Here is an 18,691-nt window from a genome sequence, read left to right on the forward strand (position 1 = left end):
GGCATGAGAAAAGAGCTGCAGGGGACACAAACAATTAAGGGCGCTTATCACAGCAGATGCCACTTCACTACATAGTGACAGAAATCCATTTTTGCTGGTGGACACTAAGAAGTGGTGCACTGCTTAGAAGCAGGTCATTTCAAACTTATTATTCGATGCAACAACTTTCCGTGCCATGAAGTGACTTCCAGAGGTGAGTGAGCATCCCTTCTCTCCTATGATGTTTGAACTCTAGGTTTGTCAAGTTAAATTTCCATATTATCTTTTTTGTAATCATGTCAGTAATGCATCACTTACAAGCAGTTAAGCTGCATGCACTAGTCTTACCTAACATTTAACATAAATGCGTGTTAATTCAGCCTTGCATTCTCAATATCTTTCTTTGCCCACTACTCTGCAGTCTGTTATATACTAACAAGTTGAGAGTATACTTTTTTATTTATTTATTTATTATTTATTTATTCACGTTGCCTCACAGGCTCCAAGCATGGAGTATTGTGTGAGGGGGGGGGGTTACATAAATAGGGGTAATAACAGGAGCATGAATGACACGATTATATAATGCTGATTGACTGTTACTACTCATTAAACAGGCAGGCGCTCACGGGAACAAGAGGGTTCTGGAGTTTCTGGAGGCGCAGCAACGATCCTGCCAGTAAATTTGGGTGGCCCTGAACAGGGCCATTATAGCTTCAAAGTTGATGTTCCCCAAAAGATGAAATTCCAAGTGCTTCAATGCAGATCTAGTATGCAACGGTGGCTCAGTGGTTATGGTGCTTGGCTGCCGACTTGAAAGATTCAGATTCCATCCGGGCTGCAGCAGTCACATTTTGATGAGCATTGAATACTATAGAGGCCTTTGTACAGTGCGATGTCAGTGCATGTTAAAGAACTGCATGGCGGTCGAAATTTCTGGACCCCTCAACTATGGCGTCTGTCATAGCCTGAGTCGCTATGGGATGTTAAGTCCCATACAACCAAATCCAAACCATGCAAAGGATGGTGATGTAGAAGTTGCTGTCTTCAGCACCAATTAACACTTCAAGCAAGATGCTGCAATCTGCAGCTATCTTAATAGAGGCACATAATCCTTCAGGCACCACAGAAATGTAAAGCCTCACTGAAGGTGAAGCAAAGGGAAAACGACATGCCCCCTCTTGTACTGAAGCTTTATACATCGAACTTTATTCTTGATGTACGAAATGGGCCAGATTTTGGTTTCTTGACCGAGAGCACTGTAGCGACGCACGTCCATCCTTGAAGAGTCAATTGGGACTCTAAAAAACTCTCTGCCATTTGGCAAGATGCCAGCTTTGGCATTGCCCCCCAGGAGATCAACAATGACTACAGCGCAGTTATCCACCAGAAAGCAGTCACCGACTTTCACGTCACCACCCACTTGTCCTGTAGAGAGCGGTGTGCACGCCCTCACCTCTGACATTCGTCGGCTGAGTTGCGCCAGAGGCTTATTTGTCGTCCGCAGTCTCTTCTTTACCTTTCCTAGGTAACTTTCAAATGGAAATGCACTGAACTCATCGACAGTGCCATGCTCCAGGCATTGCTCTGCCAAGTGTGCAAGGGTGTGCACATTGTACACGAGTTGTTTTTGTCCGTACAGTCTGCCAAATTCTTGCACAAAGTACCGCAGCAGGTCGTGAGCAAACTGGTTGAGGTCTCTGTGATGCTGAGGAGAGGCAAGTACCCTAACAGATACATGCAAATATAAAAAATGCTTATAAAGCTCATCAGGCAGGATGGATTTCAGGAGAACAGGCCCCAGGTATAGTAAAAAAGTCCTGAACTCTGTGGCCTTCCATCTGTCGAGTTCTTCGGTGCCCCTTGGTTTCCTCTGAAAGTACTTTGGAAATGCAGTTGCTGCTTCTCGCAGCTTGTCGTTGAGTGCACTCCTGTCAGCCCGGCTCAGCCTGGCAGCGTGCCCCTTGCATATTCAATTCCTAAGGAGCCGCCGCATAACCCCCAAACAGACTAAATGCATATACTCTGTAGGAAAGCATTTCACCATATCTACGTTCAGAGATGTAAATGGTGAAACACCAGTGTGATGGCGCCGATCCTCTTGCGAACGAAAAGAGGAGTCTGTTCGCTGTGGTGCATGCAGGTCAGGGAAAGTCATCCTGTTTTCCAGATAGTGCCCTTTTTGGCTGCAACGTTCACAGGCATGATAGCCTGTGTGGCCAGTGATTGCCTTCACGAAACTCCTTGCTGGAGCGTCACAGATCACGGCTTTTAAGCACACATTGACGTGCACCCCTTTCACCATCAGTCCGTTGCAACTAAGGTTGCGCACTTCATCAATGAAAGGCCTGAGGTATTCCTGGAGGCACGGAGGTTTCCCTGCACCGCAGTACGCACTGACCATAAATGGTTCAGATTTCTTGATGTTAATTACTCTGCACAGAATTGGCCAGAGTGCAGTCTGGCTACTCCTATGCAGAGGCAGCCCATCAATATTTGCGTGCAGCTCGACATTCTCAGGCGCTGGTCCTTGGCCAACAGCATGCTGAATTCCCTCAGCAAGGCCAAAATGCACAAACGAGTCGCCGTGTTCTAAATTAGCTTTCCGCTCCGTCTGCATGATGGTCCTTGCATCTTTCGGGAGCTCTACAATCCCACGCCGACGGCAGAAGTCCAGCAAATCGTTGATGCAGGCGTGCGTCAAATTGTGCTTGCTAGCTATGCTAGCTAACTCCTGCGCTGTCGAGAGATGGCGATAACAAAGCTCAGGAGACTCCTCACGAGGCTGGCCCATTTCCACGTTCTCAGCAGTAAGGCTGTTCGTGGACGAGGTCTCATCGCTTGAGTCGCACGAGGTAGCGGTATGCTCGCTAGAAAGGCTTTCAGCGCAACTCTCGTACACATAAGCCTGCTCGTTGAGCTCGCTCTGAACAGATGGCATCGACGGGTCTGCAGGTAGCGACGAAGTAGCTCGTCCGCTGCCACTAGCGCAAGCGCCGGTTGCGTAGGCTTCGCTATTCGGCCGTTTGCTTGCTCCGGACGGTAGCGGGAGTGGAGGGGCGCTGACGACGTCCAAGGCCGCTTCGCCGCCCGTTCTCTTGCTTCCGGAGGATTTCAGATGCGTAGACGGTGGCCGTCGGATACCGAGCTCTCCTAAAAGTTCCCTGTACTCTTTTTCGATGATACGGTACCTCCGCCACTTGCTCATGACCTCCGTCTCCATGCTCATGACGGAGCGCTAAAGATCAGAGTGACGAACAATCAACAAACCTAACCGCTCAGAGCTACAGTTAAAAACGAAAAGAGGCCTAACAATGAAGATACTCGCAGCGCACAAAAGCACAAACATCACAAAAAGGCGTTAACACTGTGCATAAAAAAGACCTCTGGTTGCGAATTATTCGGTATTATATTAGGTCACTATCTTTAGTAAATAAAAAAAATAGTTGAGTTGTTTTTATTTTTAATTCACGGAGAAAATAAGTGGCCGCAGCGGCACGTCTTAGTAGAATGCGTCTAAAATACGGTCGTGCCGCACCTCCATATTTACCACCACTCGCTAATAACTGTTCAGGTCATATAGCCTCCTTGACTCGCTCATCCATCCACTCCAGTGAGAGCTACACTCTACTGTAGTTGCCGGAGCAAATGTAGTCACTGTCTGTAATTTATATTTTTTTGTGATTTGTTTACAGCCTTTCTCGGCTTTGTGCCAGTGATCGATGCAGATCGAGGCTATTTTCTCTATTTAAGCGCTGATAGCTGGTAGAAAACTTGTCGTGAAATATTGTGTGGGCCTCGGGACAGACGGGGCATCAGCCCAACAGCCTTTACACAAAACTCAAGGCACAAAATGCGTGGTTCTAGCGTGGTCCTAAAGTGCGTGGGCTACCCCCACATTGACTGCTTTTCATATAATGTACTAGAATCCTTTACGTCAGGCTTTCCAATGAAGCACAGGTACTCCAAAACGGCAGCATGAGTACGGAGAAACGTACGCCGGCCTCATGTGACGCCGCTGATTATTCGTAATATAGTCCGAGGTGATGGCGGCCGTGCTAGACATCTTATCTTCCCGCATACACCTAACGGCTTGTGTGCGTCAAGTTGGCTCAGCATAGCACCTGCCTTGCGATTAATTGTGAATAAATTGGCTATACTGGAAGGCCGCTTTAATCGGTGCATTGAAAAGTAGAGAACGCTGCTACGCAGAAAGAATACATATGGAAATATACACCGATGATCAAAATTTGCCTTTTGTTGGATTTGTAATCGGTGAAATTAATTTGAGCGAATGAACAAGGGCTTCGGTGGAAGACCCCGGCCCCTGTCCGGCGAGCTTTAGCTCTACCCTACGGTAACTACGCCAATTCTTTTGCGAAAACGCTGAGTTGCGTGCAGCTACGCAGAACGACAACACCGAATGGGAGCAGCACATATGTTACATTTCAGGGCATGCGGTAGGGTTTTTTCTAGACAGCCCCGAAATATCTTCCCCTGATCAGCATCTCTGACAAACGTTTCCTGCTGGATAGGTGCCGCAGCGTTTCTTCTTTTTTTTCCTGCATTAAATGTGAGCTGAAGAGGCATTACTGCGAACCTAAAGCTTCTGAGTGACCGGCGCCGACCCGAACTCCATCGGTTTTGTCTGTTGTCCATTCGGTGATTTCGTAGCAACAAAGTCAATTTATGCAATCGAATCTGACAATCGCGTGCTCAAACGAAAGTTGACGATCTGTCAGACAATACCCGGTTCTGCGTGATAAATGCAAAAAATGTTGGAAAGCCGATAGACGTTCCCGCTGATGAAGTTGAAGGTCACATGACCGCGCATGTCGAGATGATGAGCCGTACGTATGGGTTCAGAAACGTCTATCGTAACCTGGACATGGTCAGTGACTTTCAAATTCATCAGTATATCATGCCTCCAGACGGACTTTCCCAATGATGTCTGAGCTGGCACTCTCTTTGTTGTCACTGCCGTCATCAAACGCAGCCGTCAAACAAATGCTCAGCTAAGTCTTAGGGCTGAGACGGGACAAAAATTCTTGGCCGGTTTAAAATCCTAGCAGCCTCCATTCCCGGCCATACCAAACTTCACGTACATGGAGGAGCGCTTGCAAAGTCTTGTTATAGATCTACATTCTATTTCGCAGGTAGGTTTTATAGTGAACGAGACCTGGCTGAACATTTGTTCGGTGGCTGCGTTTGATGACGGTAGGGACAACAAAGATAATTCCAGCTCAGACATCAATGGGAACACATATATGCTAGGGCTCGACGAAAGTTCGTCTCCATGGTCAGGCATGATACTGATGAATTTGAAGGTCACTGACCATGTACGGGCCAAACTTTTCCCCTTCGAATCAGGTCACGATGCCTGAGATCCCTCTCTAGACTACTTCCGTCTATTGTGCTATATCTTGTCTAGCCGCAACCTCAGTACTAGAGTTTGTCTTGGAATTTATTGTAGTGTATTTATTTTATTCTGTTTAGTGAAAATGTCGTGAGCTGTACCTATATGCAATGCTGAATGCATATCATTACTGAGTGAGTTTATTGTGCGATGTTTTTTGCGTGTTGGTATTTTCCCGATACTGCTATGCTTTGAGAAAAAAATAAAACACGATGTTTATGATAAACACCACATTTGCTTAATCATGAACTCGCTTGCAGGCAAGCCTTGCGCTACTTCTAATAGCATTATGTATATATACTTGCGAAAAATAGTTTAATATGGCTAAGGAGTTTTCCATGCAAAAACAAAAGTTTTTTGGCTTTATTTGGGCTACTACGGAGGCCAGCTTGGCTACCTGTGCTTGGAGCTATCTGGCAACCCTTGCTGCCCGTCCGACCGCTCCGACGGATGCCATCTCTTTCTTTGTTCGGTCGTCGCTGTGTATACATCGTGTTTTCCCGTGATCTTCAAGCCCGCCACTTGCGTAAGTATTTACGCTTTTTTGTTAGTAGCTTCTTTTGTTTCCTCATGAGCCTACTGTCATGAGTAGCAATAAGGGGAGAGGCGTCATTTGTTGCCCTGTTCTGTAATTGTACTATTTTATAGTCATGTGGGAGGCTAGCTTGCCACATGGGTTCGGACCGACATGTGCACCTTCAATTGTATGCCTTTTTCATGCACTTATTTTCTTAACGCTGCGTTGTATTGCTTCTGAGATGTGTCGCGAGACCTTCGTGCGAGAGGAACATGAGAATAGGGCGAGCGAGCTTGTGAAAAATCAGTTTACGCACTAATCTTTGTTTGCATCGCTTTACTCCTTGCAGCATGCCACCAAAACCGTTTGCGGTAGTGAAGTTCCCGATGGAGGACGACAGCTTGGCTGTCGTCCCTGTCGGGTGGCTGTCCCACGACTGGCAGCATTGCCACTGGCCGAAAAGGCGAGCCGCGGAGGTAATCCGCCTCGCTCGAGAGGAGGCGGACCCATCCGCCCCAGGGTGCGAGTGGTTCCGCTGCCCAGTCGCTGTCGTCACAACATGCAGTAAGTGGTTTTATTGCCGGGATAACGCTATGTGTGCAATTGTGAATTGTGGTGTCTAGCATCCCGAAGCGACGCATGGGCTGTGACGGGCGCTGTATTGGAGGGTCCCGGATTTTTTAACCGGCTTTAACGTGCGCCAACACTTCACAGCACACGGGCGCCTTTTGCTAGCCTGTCAAGTGACTAATCTTTTCAAACCTCGGAGGCTAATGAATGATGCACACATGCATTTGTGAGCTGATATCATTGCTTCATCTGCATCAAAAGCGATTGCCAGTCCAAATTCGCATGTGATCTCAAACACTGCAATGCCTTGTTTTATGGTGATATCCAGTTTTCCAGGTCACTGGACTCTACAGGTTTGAAAACATTTAGGACTGACTGTGCTTTGTTCTTGACCAAGTTTATCGCTCGTGATTGAAAAGATATCTCTATCACATGGGCATTTCAATGACTTTCAAACCAATTGTCTACGACTCAGGAGATGAACACTAGTTGCTGCACAGTTAGCTGCAGCAGCAATTGAGTCAATATATGGCTTGCTCGTGACGTGACTTCTGCTCCTATCAAGCGCTGGCGGCCATGCCGCCAAACCACTCGATCCCAGACCGTCCGCCTTGCGTGGCCTGACTGCTCCTTAGATGCTTTGGATTATTTCCTTATCCTTTCAGGCGTGATGCTGCCTCCACAGGGGAATTGGCTATTCAATGCAGGCTATTACTTTGAACTTGCTGGATCGGTGCATGTGCGCTGCACAAAAAAGGTCGAAATGTGCGACAATATGCATACATACATAGTGTGGCCGGGTTACGATGCAATGATAGATGATGATGTGGTCTGAAGTGACCCACAGGGATCGTGAACTATCTAGTTTACTCTTCCAGCTTTGCGACATTAGAAAGAATGGAAACCTCAAATCATTGGAGGTACAAAAATATTTCACGAGCTGCTGGTCGAGGATCCTGTCTGCAACGAGTCTACGATACCTAAAGCTCGGCCTCAGCATGCTGTCCTTTCTGCCGTTGTTGCTGGCTGTGGCCGTGGTGATGAACCACTTTGCCTAGTGCTGTAGCCAAGGTATATGCAGTGACGCAGGGCCCAGTCTGTGTTTGGGTTGTCAAACAATTCAGATGGCTTCACTCGAAACAAAAACATTCACTTCTTCAGGGTGTAGTCCTTGCTCACCATAGCTTTGCAGACATTAAGTTCACGACCCAAACCTCTTATCTGTCACAAAGTGCACTCTGTACTCTTGTAAATTGAGACTCTTGGGGTCCAAATTGTCTTGCTTAGTCCGAGCCAGCCACAACCTGCAGCTCTTTGTGCTCTGGGATCTTGGAGTTCTTGTGCTAAGTTCATGTTAGTCTGCTTCTTCTTGTGCCTGTACCTGTCGCTATGATTGGAGCCACTGAGGATAATGCACAAAACCATAGTGAAGCTGCGGATGGACGGGAATCAACTCTGTGTGAGCAAACAGAGGCAGCGGTAAGCTAGAGGCAGTCTGGCAGTGGTTCAGCACAGCATGGCCGCCTGGCAACCGATGGGCACTGAATGCGACATGCGGGCCATGTATAATGTATTGAGACAGTGAAGCAGCACGAAACTTGGTGGTGATTTCGAAGGCCTTCAAGAGCGGCAGTGTGCGCTCTTGAATTTGGAAATCAGAGCCTTATAATTGGCGAATAATTGCTGATGTTTAAAAATATTCAGTTGAACCTTGCTGTAACGAAGGAAACCCCAAAATGTCTGTTTTAGCCGTTCCATTTTTATGGCAGTCATCGACCTTTGTTGCAAATGGATTTCATGCTAACAAGCTTATCTACTACAATGTTTTGCTAATGTGCATGAAATTTGACTCCACATTGCAGTGGCACTGTGAACTAGTCGAAGAAAGATAGGTGTACAGAATCGGGTGGTTTGCTTTGTCACTTGAAGGCTCCACTGGTACTTTCTTGCATCACTTTTGCTGTGACAATATATATTTGTAACGCTGTTCCACGAATTGCTTGAAAGTAATGAGATAGAAGAGCTACTGATATCATTATGAAATTTTTCTGCTGCCAGCAAGCAGCACAGAGAAATCATACAAACAGGAGGATGTCTCTCTGCATTGCAACATTTGCTGCACCATGACAGTGCAGTTATCAGGAACCCAGTCTATATAATAATGTTCAATTATCGAGTGATTTCTTCTGTAGGGTTATATGCTAAACTGACGGGACCAAAATATGCTTCACTTCTAATTAACTGGAAATTCCAATTAAGCGGCTTAAAAATATCGGGAGTCAACTGTATAAATTATTTAGCGGTTTTAGGCGAATAATACGCAGTGATCTGTGTATACACTGATGTCTACCGCATCATTTGAAAGTGCGCACCAACAAGCTGTGGTGTCAGTCGATGCATGCGCATGTACCTGTTAGTTTTAAGTAAGCAAAAGCATTGGGCGCACAAGACAGGGGCAGCTTTGAAACCAAAATTACTGCACGTGGTTGGTGATCAGTCATTAAAAGCCTTACAAAAAATTAACACAGATTTTGTCTTTTATACACAGATAGCTTAGTGTGTCACCAGTGTGCGTTGCGGGAGCTTTCAACACACACAAGTGCCTGCCTCATGCCCTAATTTAAGTAGATCAACTGAATATGTCAGCCTTGCCAACGCTTGCCTGTTTCTTGCAGAGCCCACATGAGAACGGCTAGCTGTCTTCCCACAGGCCTAATCGCCTGCATGTAGTCATAATGACCAGGCAGTGGAAAGCTTCTGTGAAATGTAGAATTGGCAATGGGGAAAGTAAAAATGCAGTATTCTGTACTAATGGGAGGCTTCAGTGCCAATGTTGGCAAAAAGCAGGCTGGAGACCAGGCAGTAGATGAATATGGCATTGGCACTAGGAATAGCAGAAGGTAGGTATTGAGTTCGCTGAACGCAATAACTTGAGAATCATGAATACTTTCTTCAGAAAACGGAAGAGCCGAAAGTGGACATCGAAAAGCCCTAACGAGGAGACTAAAAATAAAATTGACTTCAAACTGTGTTCTAACCCTGGCATTGTGCAGCATGTGGAAGTAATCAGAAAGGTGTGATGCAGTGACCACAGATTGGTAAGGTCTCAAATTAGTCTGGACTTGAAGAGGGAACGGAAAAGACTAGTAAAGAAGTCCATCAACAAATTAGCGGTAAGAGGGGAGGTAGAATAATTCAGGATTTCGCTACAGAACACATATTCAGCTTTAACCGAGGAAGACAACCTCAGTGTAGACGCAGAGAACAATAAAATTTCAGAGATATTACCGAGTGCAGTGAAGAAGTAGTTCAGGGGGAGGAGTGCAGGGAAGAAGTTCTTTACCAGTAAACTATCCAAGCAGATGAAAGATTTGATTAAGACATGAGAAAGTGTGAAAGCCTCCAACCCAACAGACAAGATAGAACTGGCAGAGCTATCAAAGCTGATCAACAGGCGTAAAGTATACGACATAAGGAAGTATAATATGGAGAAAATCGAGCATTCTTAAAGAACTGTGGCAGCCTGGAAGCAGTGACAAGAAGATTAGGCGTAGGCAGAGATCAGATATATAGGCGCTTAGGGACAATTAAGGGGGCAACGTCATTACTAATATGGACAAGTTTGTCAAAGTAGCAGAGCAGTTCTATACTGACCTATACATTATTCAGAGTAGTGAGGACAATGAGATTGGCAGTAGAGAAGAGCAATCAAACGTTCTGCCAGTAACGAAGACCGAGGTTAAGAAAGCTTTAGAAGCTATGAAAAAGGGGAAAGCAGCTGCGTAGGACGCGGTAACTACAGATTTGTTGAAGGATGGTGGGGCTATTGTGCTAGAAAAACTGGCCACCCTGTATAAGCATTGCCTCTTGGCATCGACGGTACCGCAGTGAAACTGCCCACATTCAGGGCCACTGCACAGAATGCCTCCACTACAAAGTAGTCCGTTGTTAAAAGTTCTTTCAGCGCAAGCTAGAAGCTAATCACAGGAAAAACTTATAAGGTCTGTATTCTAGAATTTTGGTGCCTGGCTGGTTTCATAATTCAATATAGTTGCATTATCGTTTACCACCTTCCAGCCTAGCAGGAAATAAACCACATATGCAGCAAAGGCCACTGATGCTACCACAGAGGCTGTGTGCTTGGCTACCAAGGTCACATGATAATCTACATCCCTTCCCTACATTTCCTTTCATAGCCCACAGGCTGCTTCAAGATGCCTACTGTAAAGTGTTTGTGTTTGCAATAGCCAGGAATTATTGCATTAAAAGTAATATCCAGGAATTGTTGCATTAAATGTTTGCCTTATTTTCATGTGAAGCAGCAATTTTAGTGTGGACTGCACTTGAGTTGGGTGTTTGATCTCTAACCTTTTGCAGGATCATACAAGAATGCAGAGAAAAAAGCTAAGAAATATGAGATGAGCTCTGCAGTGGAAAGCTCTGCAATTTCTGGTAAGTGGAAAATCCTAAATTTTTAAACATTAGTAAAATTAATGCATATTCAAAATATGCACGCATTTTTCTGTTTTAGGCAATGAAGGTCCGGATGGGCCTGACGTCCGGCTGCCATCGCCACCACCCCGGCTGCCATCGCCACCACCCCGGCTGCCATCGCCACCACCCCGGCTGCCATCGCCACCACCCCGGCTCCCGTCGCCACCACCCCAGCTGCCATCGCCACCCCGGCTGATATCACCACCCTGTAAGCCTTTATCTGTGTTTAGCCTTTAGATTTGCATTGTTTCAGTTATGGCTTAGTGAATTTATGGTAATATCACATAGGAGAAAGGGGGGACACCCACCCTCTAGCCGTGCCTGCTTTTTATTGATCGCAAAAAATGCATATGGGTGACTCATGAATTTGAGCTCAATTAAGACCCTGTTGCAAAACTGCATTAAGTCTGCTTTCCTGCATAGCAAAAACCCCTTTACCACAGAGTCCATGCGAGTCCTTGAAAACCTTTCAAGAGGGAGAAGTTATTTTCAAGGGCTGAAGAACAATTTGAGGTGAAGGCAACGGAACAGATTCTTTCAGTTGTCAACACGTGTGCCCTATCCTTAGACGATGTCATGGCCAGTTGATACAGTGTTAGGTGGTAGCTTTAGAGATCACTTCTTGGTTTTTATCGTTGTTACAATGTTCTTTTTGGTGCCTTTAAAATCACCAGTCACACCTGTGTAGGCATGCGCTGTACCCTCAGAAGACCGAAGCATGCGGTGATTGATGTCAGACGTTCTTTCTGAGAAAAATGTACCCGGGCGTTGTTTACGGCGTCCCGTGTTCCGAATGTGACAGTGTCTACATTGGCGAGACTGGCAATTTTAAAAGGCACCTAAAAAAACATTGCAACGATAGGTTTGCCGAAAAGAGCAATTGTAGTGAGGTACTGTAAAAATTGAGTCATGAAGTTTATCATTTCATTGTTTTCAAGCAAAGGATGGAAGGTAGAATATAGTTTTTGTACTGAAAATTTAAAAGTGCACAGAAGACAGGGACAAGAGGACTGGATGGGACAAACGCTGCTCACAACTGGGTTTATAAGAAATATTTTATCATTAACAGCCCACCTGTGAAGTCATAGTCAGCATTGACTTGCACAATGTAACTGCCAAAGGCAGGAGAGAATTTTAAAATTGTAATTCATCAGAATGTAATCAATTGCCAGCAGAATAAGCAAGGCTAATCCCACCTGTAGCATGCAACTCAACTCTGCGGTCCTCTCATTCAAGTTGTTCTTGTGCTTTCAAATTTGCAGCATGATACCAGCTGGGGCAGCATACAGCTTCGTTAAGGCTTTTTGTGTTTTTGAGGGTCCGCCAGAATAAAGGAGCAGTTTAAATTACTAAATCTGGTAGAATGAGATGACACCCTGAACAAGCATGGTCTTAATGAATGGGAGCTCATAAATGCTTAATGCTAATTCTGTACGAGGCAGTTACGGTGTATATATATGTATCCTTTCAGCAGAAGTGCTGATGTAGCATTTTGGCATTATCTGTGTAGCATTACCTGTTTTATACTGAGTAATTTTTCCGTTCTTCCTGCATCAACACTAATGCTTCATGTTCGTGTCCAACGTCAGCCCTGCTTAGCAGCCACTCAATGGAGGCGGCCACACCAGCTGGTGCAAATTGCACTGCGGGCTGCCCGGCTGGTTCGGCCTCCACTGCAGGTGACCTTGAGGATGTGGAGGAAGCAACTAGCGATCGTAAGGCTTTTCGCTTTCTTTACTTGTATATGAAGAGCCTGAAAAGACGAGAATGCAGTGAGAGGATAGGATGAGAATCTATTTTTTTGAAGTATGAGCCTAAACAGGCCTTGGTAGAAGTTCTGTTTTGCCTTAAAGGAGACCTAGTTGGTGGATATTTCAAAACGTGTGCTTTTAAAATGACCACTGTTTGTATAAATATGCCTGCTGCAAGTAATTCTTAATAGAAGTACTGAACCTAAGCGGTGATAAAATTTGCTACTTGACACTTCCACAGCTCTATCTCATTCCTACTAACTAGTTGCAGTGTGTTTTCCCGGCGAGTAGCAGTTTGTTTCCTTTAATTTCTTTTTTTGGTTCTGGATAGTGGTTTTGGTTCTGTTATTGTTGTTTCCCTTGGCCTATGCCACTAGAAAGCCACAACCTTTTAAAGACGGACCAATAGAAATAAAACAAACATTACAGATTGTGGCTCAGGACTGCAAAGTGGTCACTGTACTCTATACAGTTTCTCTAGTTTTTGTGCATATATTTTTTATGTGCCCAGCCTGCTGTGCTTTCTCACTACCACTGGCAGCTGTTGTCACAATGGAAGAATACACTTATGGCTGTTTCCATCCTTGCCATGATGTGACGGCAATCAAAATGGCAACCAAGCTGAATAGAAAACTGGTGGTACATAGAAGGAACAGTATTCAGAGCAGCAATTTTTAACTAAGGCATTGTCAGTGCATGGTGCATTTTTGATATATAGATCTGCAAGGGATAGAGCAGCTGTGCCTTATGGTGGAATCAATGGCAATTTAGTAGCTTAATGCAGAGCATGTTGACGCCCAGTGTTGGTTTACATTACCATCATCGATGCTGCAGTCCCACAGGGTGTTAATTGTTCTGACGTCCAGTGAAATCTTCCACAGCAGTTCATCATCCTGCAGAATCTCGCACTTCACAAACAACCTCACCATGACATTGTGTAGAACAGCCACAAATATGTTCCCTCGAGGCATCCACCACATTTGCATTACCCGTCCTGATATGTCAAACTTGCGGCCAGGTGCGCAGTTGTTCTCTGAAGGATGACAGCCATCTTGAACATATTCGTGAAGAAGCACCGAATGCTTAAGGGGCATTCACTCTTGGACACTCGGCGGAGAGAGCAAGCGAAATCCTCTGCCACCGAAAAAGCTGCATCGTTCACACTTCCCAACCACCTCGTCTGCGCTCATCGTCTGTGTGTCGTCTGCTCAAGGCGTACACAGATATGGCAAGAGGTTAATCCATGCTGTCTACGTACAATAACTGTATGCACGCTTACCTACGCTAAATGCAGCTATTTTGCCAGACGTTACGCCATTTCTAGCATTGTCGCTTTTAAATACATAAGATTAGCCTAGTGGCGCCATCTGGTGGTTACTCTCAAGCCTTTTTAAAAAAGGAAAGGATCGTCACCTAAAATAAAAAAAGAACACATTTATCACTCACACTTTTTTTATGGGTGAGATGAGACAAAGCGAAAGAGCGCTGGCGCTTTTATGGGCATTGAACGCGCTCAAACAGGCAGTAACAGCGACGAATTCAGTCCCAAACGAGGCGTCCCGCACCGAAGGGCGTCGCCATGTTTGTTGCCGAACTTCGTACTCTCCTTCCTATTGGCTGACGGGATTCGGCGGATTTTTTTCCGGTGGCAGAATTCGGTCCTGGACCGATCAGGCTTACCGCTTGGTATTTCGGCGCAATCTCTGCCGCGGCAGCGGATTCCGCTCGTTCTCTCTGCCGAATGTCCACCAAGTGTGAACGCGCCATTACTTGGCCCTGAGCACAATTGATGAAGCACCGCATTACAAACTGGTAAAATATGTAGCCAGGAGACATTACATGCATCAATCAGCCACAGAGAAACTGTGTGCGTGGCATCAGCTCTTTTGTCAGCTGCAGAAGAACCAACAACAGAGTGAGCTGGTCATCAGTGAAGAACCAAAAACAGCGCTCGCCCATCTTCTAGTCTGTCTTTATGGCGCTGTTTTTAGGTTTTCATCAGGTACCGGCACTCCCTGCAAGCGTTGCTGTTCTGAGTGGCAGTTCCACTGCAATTGGAACAGTGCCCCTTTCATCAACTATCAACACTCCCAAGAGTGCTGAGCATACAGCTAAAAGTAGAAAGGAAAACGAAAAATCGTTCTCAAGAACCATGCAGAAAATTCTGGGCAGAGCTGTGGAGCAAACATAAAATTTCATTTACCGCATCATCCCTGATGCTAGTTTGTCTCCCCTTTATTTATGGTGCCATGCTCTGATTTTCGATTGCAAGCCAACACCCGCATTTCGGATTTTCAAATTTGAAAACAATAGGTCGACTTGCAAGCGTGTAAATGCAGTATATTGCTCATATTGCGTCCTTGAGGTGTAAATATATACATCTGCTGTGAAAGCCTGCCCTCACTGGAAACCTTGCTCGTTTCAGCGACAATGCTCAAGGTGCTGCGGCTGCTGCTAGAAATACGGCAGCAGCAGCGGGAAATCCTGCAGAGGGTGAGCCGGCTGGAGCAAGCTCGGCAAGAGCCGAGGACACGGTCGCCGTCTCCTCCTGTGAGCTCCCTCCCGCCACTGTGCCCTCAGCTGCCAGCCTTCAGTATTGAAGATTTTGAGGCGGCAGAAGCTGCTGTCAGAGATGACAGAGTAGCAGCTGCCCTGGTAATTTAATTTTTCATTCAATGTTTTATTACAGTAGTCTGTTGGGTGCTTAATGTATATAGTTGAGATATTTATTGAAAAATCTGAGCCCCAGAAGTAGATGCTTGCCATGCCTAAGCCATAATCATGCTGTTCTTGTATAAGTTTTCAGCTAATATAGTGGGAATGGATGAATTTTGAAAAGTCCGCACATAGTAGGGTTACTGTGACATTGTTAATAGTCTGTTTTATTACAACTGAAAATTCCGGAAACAGTCGCGCCCACTTATACCGAACATGACAGTTGCATAGATTACTTTACACTAAGTCTAATTCCTGTATTACAGTGAAAAATCCAAACTCTCGTACAGAATTAACATTTGTTTCTTTTTTATTCGAAATAAGTGCCTTAATTGTTTTTGCTTCTTCTACATTCGAAAGGAATGCATTGTTTCTGTTCCTTCTAAAATCGGATTGAACGTTTCTTCAAAATAGACCCTATTTAATGCACTTTATAAGCTCCCAAGCGCAGCCGTGTGCTCCTTATCAAGATCCTTGGCTATAAGCGGACTGCAGGCACTATGCAATTAATCCCCATTGCCGCTTTCACGGCAGCTAGTGGTAGGTCAGGCCTGTTGTCATTAGCTTCCTACTAGTTCAGTGCTTGTAGTTCACATGGCATATTCGTTTAAAAGCATCAACTATAGGGTTCATGACCTCTGCAACAAAGCACACAAGATGGTACAAAGGAAAGAAATTAACACGGACAGCACAGCTGTATCGGGGTATATAGCACAATTTCAGCTGATGGAAAAGGTGCGAAGGAAACAGGGCGAGAATTAACAAGAGTAATTAACATTTTGATTAGTAATTATATGCTGTCATTGACATATAGCACATTCTTGGCCACATGAGCAAGTTCTTCACTGATACTGATGGGGTACTAAGGCAAGGTTTACCTGCTTGGATATATGAGGGTGCAACTCTGATGATTCAGACGAAAATCTCTGTTACCTTGAAGTTTGAATTACAGAGTACTGTATCTGTGCTGCTAACAATGCTTTCAAGAGATATTTTAAGGCTGTCTTGATTTATTTAATCACAGGACTATGTTATGCTCTACTATACTATTTGTGGCACATTCCATCAAAGTATTGAGCCTCATGAAGCTAGTGTAGTGTAATGTTAAGTCTATTTTTTGGTATGTATTTTGTTCACAAAGTTTGGCTGAGTTAAGGTGGCACACAAATTATTTTAATTATTGGTTTGAGACGATTGACTGGGAGTGCTGTTTCGGAGCTAATTTTTTACATTATTCGTTGTTTTCCAATTAGGGAGACAGCTTTGATCAGTCTTTTGCCTGGCTATTGCTTTTTATGCCTTTCATTAATTGAAGTGCAGTACTCCACTCCAACCAGGACAGTTTCAAGAACCATAGATGCTAATTTTAGTTGCATATTTTCCCTGTAGTGATGCATAAGACATGAATCACCATGGAGTATTCCCTTACGAGTGCTAAACAATTTAATATTGAACTTCTTGATGCTGTTACGGTGGTCAAAATGTAAGAAGTGTTTCACATGAGGTGTAAAAAAAACACTATAATTGCTGCTGTGTTGTAGCAGGTATACTACGATTACTTTCGAAGTCACACCGTTGTCTTTGCTATTGCGTTCTACAAGTTAAGTGGTTATAGAATGTGATTTTTCATGTGAAATAACCGTTGGGCAACTGCAAATTTTTCCTTTCAGAAGAAGCAGCTTCTCCGCCTAGGCGGAAACAATTTAAAGGAGGTGGCGGCGAATGTCATGGGTGCTGTGATGGGGGTGGCTGTGCAGAGACTATTCAGCCTGCGGGGGAGGAAAGGAAAACGGCCATTCGTTGGCACAAAGCTGTGCAGGGTGGCAACAGGTATACCTGATTTTGAATTGCTGTAGCTTTTAATTTAGAAATATTGAGATTCCTGCTTTTAATCATGTACAAGTTTTTCCAAGCTATTTTCTTGCTGTATCTTACTGTAATTTTTTATAACAGCTGATGAATATTCTGTTGCTGTGTTTATGTGATTAGTTTGGAGGTCTTAGTCATAAAACTCCATAAAGAAGCAGCAGATGCCCTCAATCAAACCAATCATTTCCATTTGTCATATTGTAATCCGTTGTCATGAACTTCCCTGCAATGGCCACTTTGACGTTGACTGCAGTGCCTTCATGATAGCTCATTTTTTTTGCATTTCACTACTGTACAGTACTTGTGTTGTTTGTTGGGATACCTTGCGTGTCAGTAACGTGTGGTTTTTCTGTGTCAAATCATGAACTTGGATTTCCATATGCTTGCAGGAAGTGTATCGTTTTAAAAGTTGCATTTCTTGGTCTTAATGCACACTCACCTTGCACAGATGCCATCTGCGAGAGGCAGGGTGTCGACATCCTGGCAGCACAGGGTTTTATTGGCAGGTGGCTGCCCGGTGCGTGCGACCGAGGGGGCGGCCGAAAGAGGCGCTATGCCCAAGCTTTAGAGCCTCCTGAGTCTCACGCTCAAGCGCCACCTGCTAACCCCTGTGCTGGGTCAGCACCCTGCCCAGGCGCGCCCTCAGCCTCCTGCCCTGCAACCCCTCCAGGCATGGCCATCCTGTCCCACTCAGGGGTCCACCCAAGCTCTGCCCCCCCACAGCCTCCTCCTCACGCCCAGCCACCCTCCACCCAAGCTCTGCCCCTTCCCCTGCCCCCCCACAGCCTCCTCGTCACGCCCAGCCACCCCACGTAGCACCCTTGCCACATGGGTTATTGCCCCACGGGCACATGAGAAATAAAAAAACATTTTTCTGAAATTCCTGTTTGCTTGTTTCATTTGGTAGCTGCTGGACATTAAGTAAAAAATGTGCATGAAATATTGTTTGCAAATCAAAATACATATGCAATGAAAATACTGCATGCAGTTTTGAAATTTTAATGGGAGTTCGAACCAATTGCATATATATACAGCTAGAAGTCGCACGGTATTGAAAGCCACGGACGGGACCTCTAAATGCATGCGATAATTCTGCACTGGTCTCGGAAAATAATGGAAATGCCTAGAGGTAGCCAAGATATGCCGGTATCCGAAAGGCAACTATTCGGCCATATTGGGGCCACTATTCGGCCATATTGGAGCCACTATTCGGCCATACTGGAGCCATATTGGGCCCTATATTGGCAGTGATGTTTGGGCCATTCTTGGCATTCAGATTGGCTGAACATCGGCCCAATCTTGGCGGGAATGTTGGGCCATGCTTGGAAAGAGTTGCGATTTGCCTAAATGCCAATGAAGGGCCGATATTCGCGCCAATTTTCG

The 18,691-nt window shown here is 45.2% G+C and overlaps 1 protein-coding gene and 1 pseudogene across 1 annotated transcript; one reads left to right on the forward strand and one right to left on the reverse strand.

The window, feature by feature from the left end:
- Positions 1 to 978: 978 nt before the first annotated feature.
- Positions 979 to 2,851, reverse strand: LOC144100697 (uncharacterized; annotated as a pseudogene).
- A 2,930-nt stretch (positions 2,852 to 5,781) lies between these two features.
- On the forward strand, positions 5,782 to 18,124 carry LOC144102761 (uncharacterized). The gene is made up of 8 exons (XM_077635938.1): positions 5,782 to 5,918; positions 6,259 to 6,473; positions 10,857 to 10,931; positions 11,011 to 11,181; positions 12,563 to 12,688; positions 15,150 to 15,379; positions 17,110 to 17,269; positions 17,757 to 18,124. The coding sequence occupies exons 2-8, from the start codon at positions 6,260 to 6,262 to the stop codon at positions 18,122 to 18,124; spliced, it is 1,344 nt and encodes a 447-aa protein (XP_077492064.1). The 5' UTR covers positions 5,782 to 5,918; position 6,259.
- Positions 18,125 to 18,691: the final 567 nt, after the last annotated feature.

The sequence above is a fragment of the Amblyomma americanum genome, chromosome 8, assembly GCF_052857255.1.
Source record: "Amblyomma americanum isolate KBUSLIRL-KWMA chromosome 8, ASM5285725v1, whole genome shotgun sequence".
Lineage (NCBI taxonomy): Eukaryota > Metazoa > Arthropoda > Arachnida > Ixodida > Ixodidae > Amblyomma > Amblyomma americanum.

Excerpts from the sequence above, each read along its gene's own strand:
- LOC144102761 (XM_077635938.1), top strand. The coding sequence starts at position 6,260 with ATGCCACCAAAACCGTTTGCGGTAGTGAAGTTCCCGATGGAGGACGAC. Across the intron at positions 12,689-15,149 it reads GGAGGAAGCAACTAGCGATC|CGACAATGCTCAAGGTGCTG; the intron begins GTAAGGCTTTTC and ends TGCTCGTTTCAG. Across the intron at positions 15,380-17,109 it reads ACAGAGTAGCAGCTGCCCTG|AAGAAGCAGCTTCTCCGCCT; the intron begins GTAATTTAATTT and ends TTTTCCTTTCAG.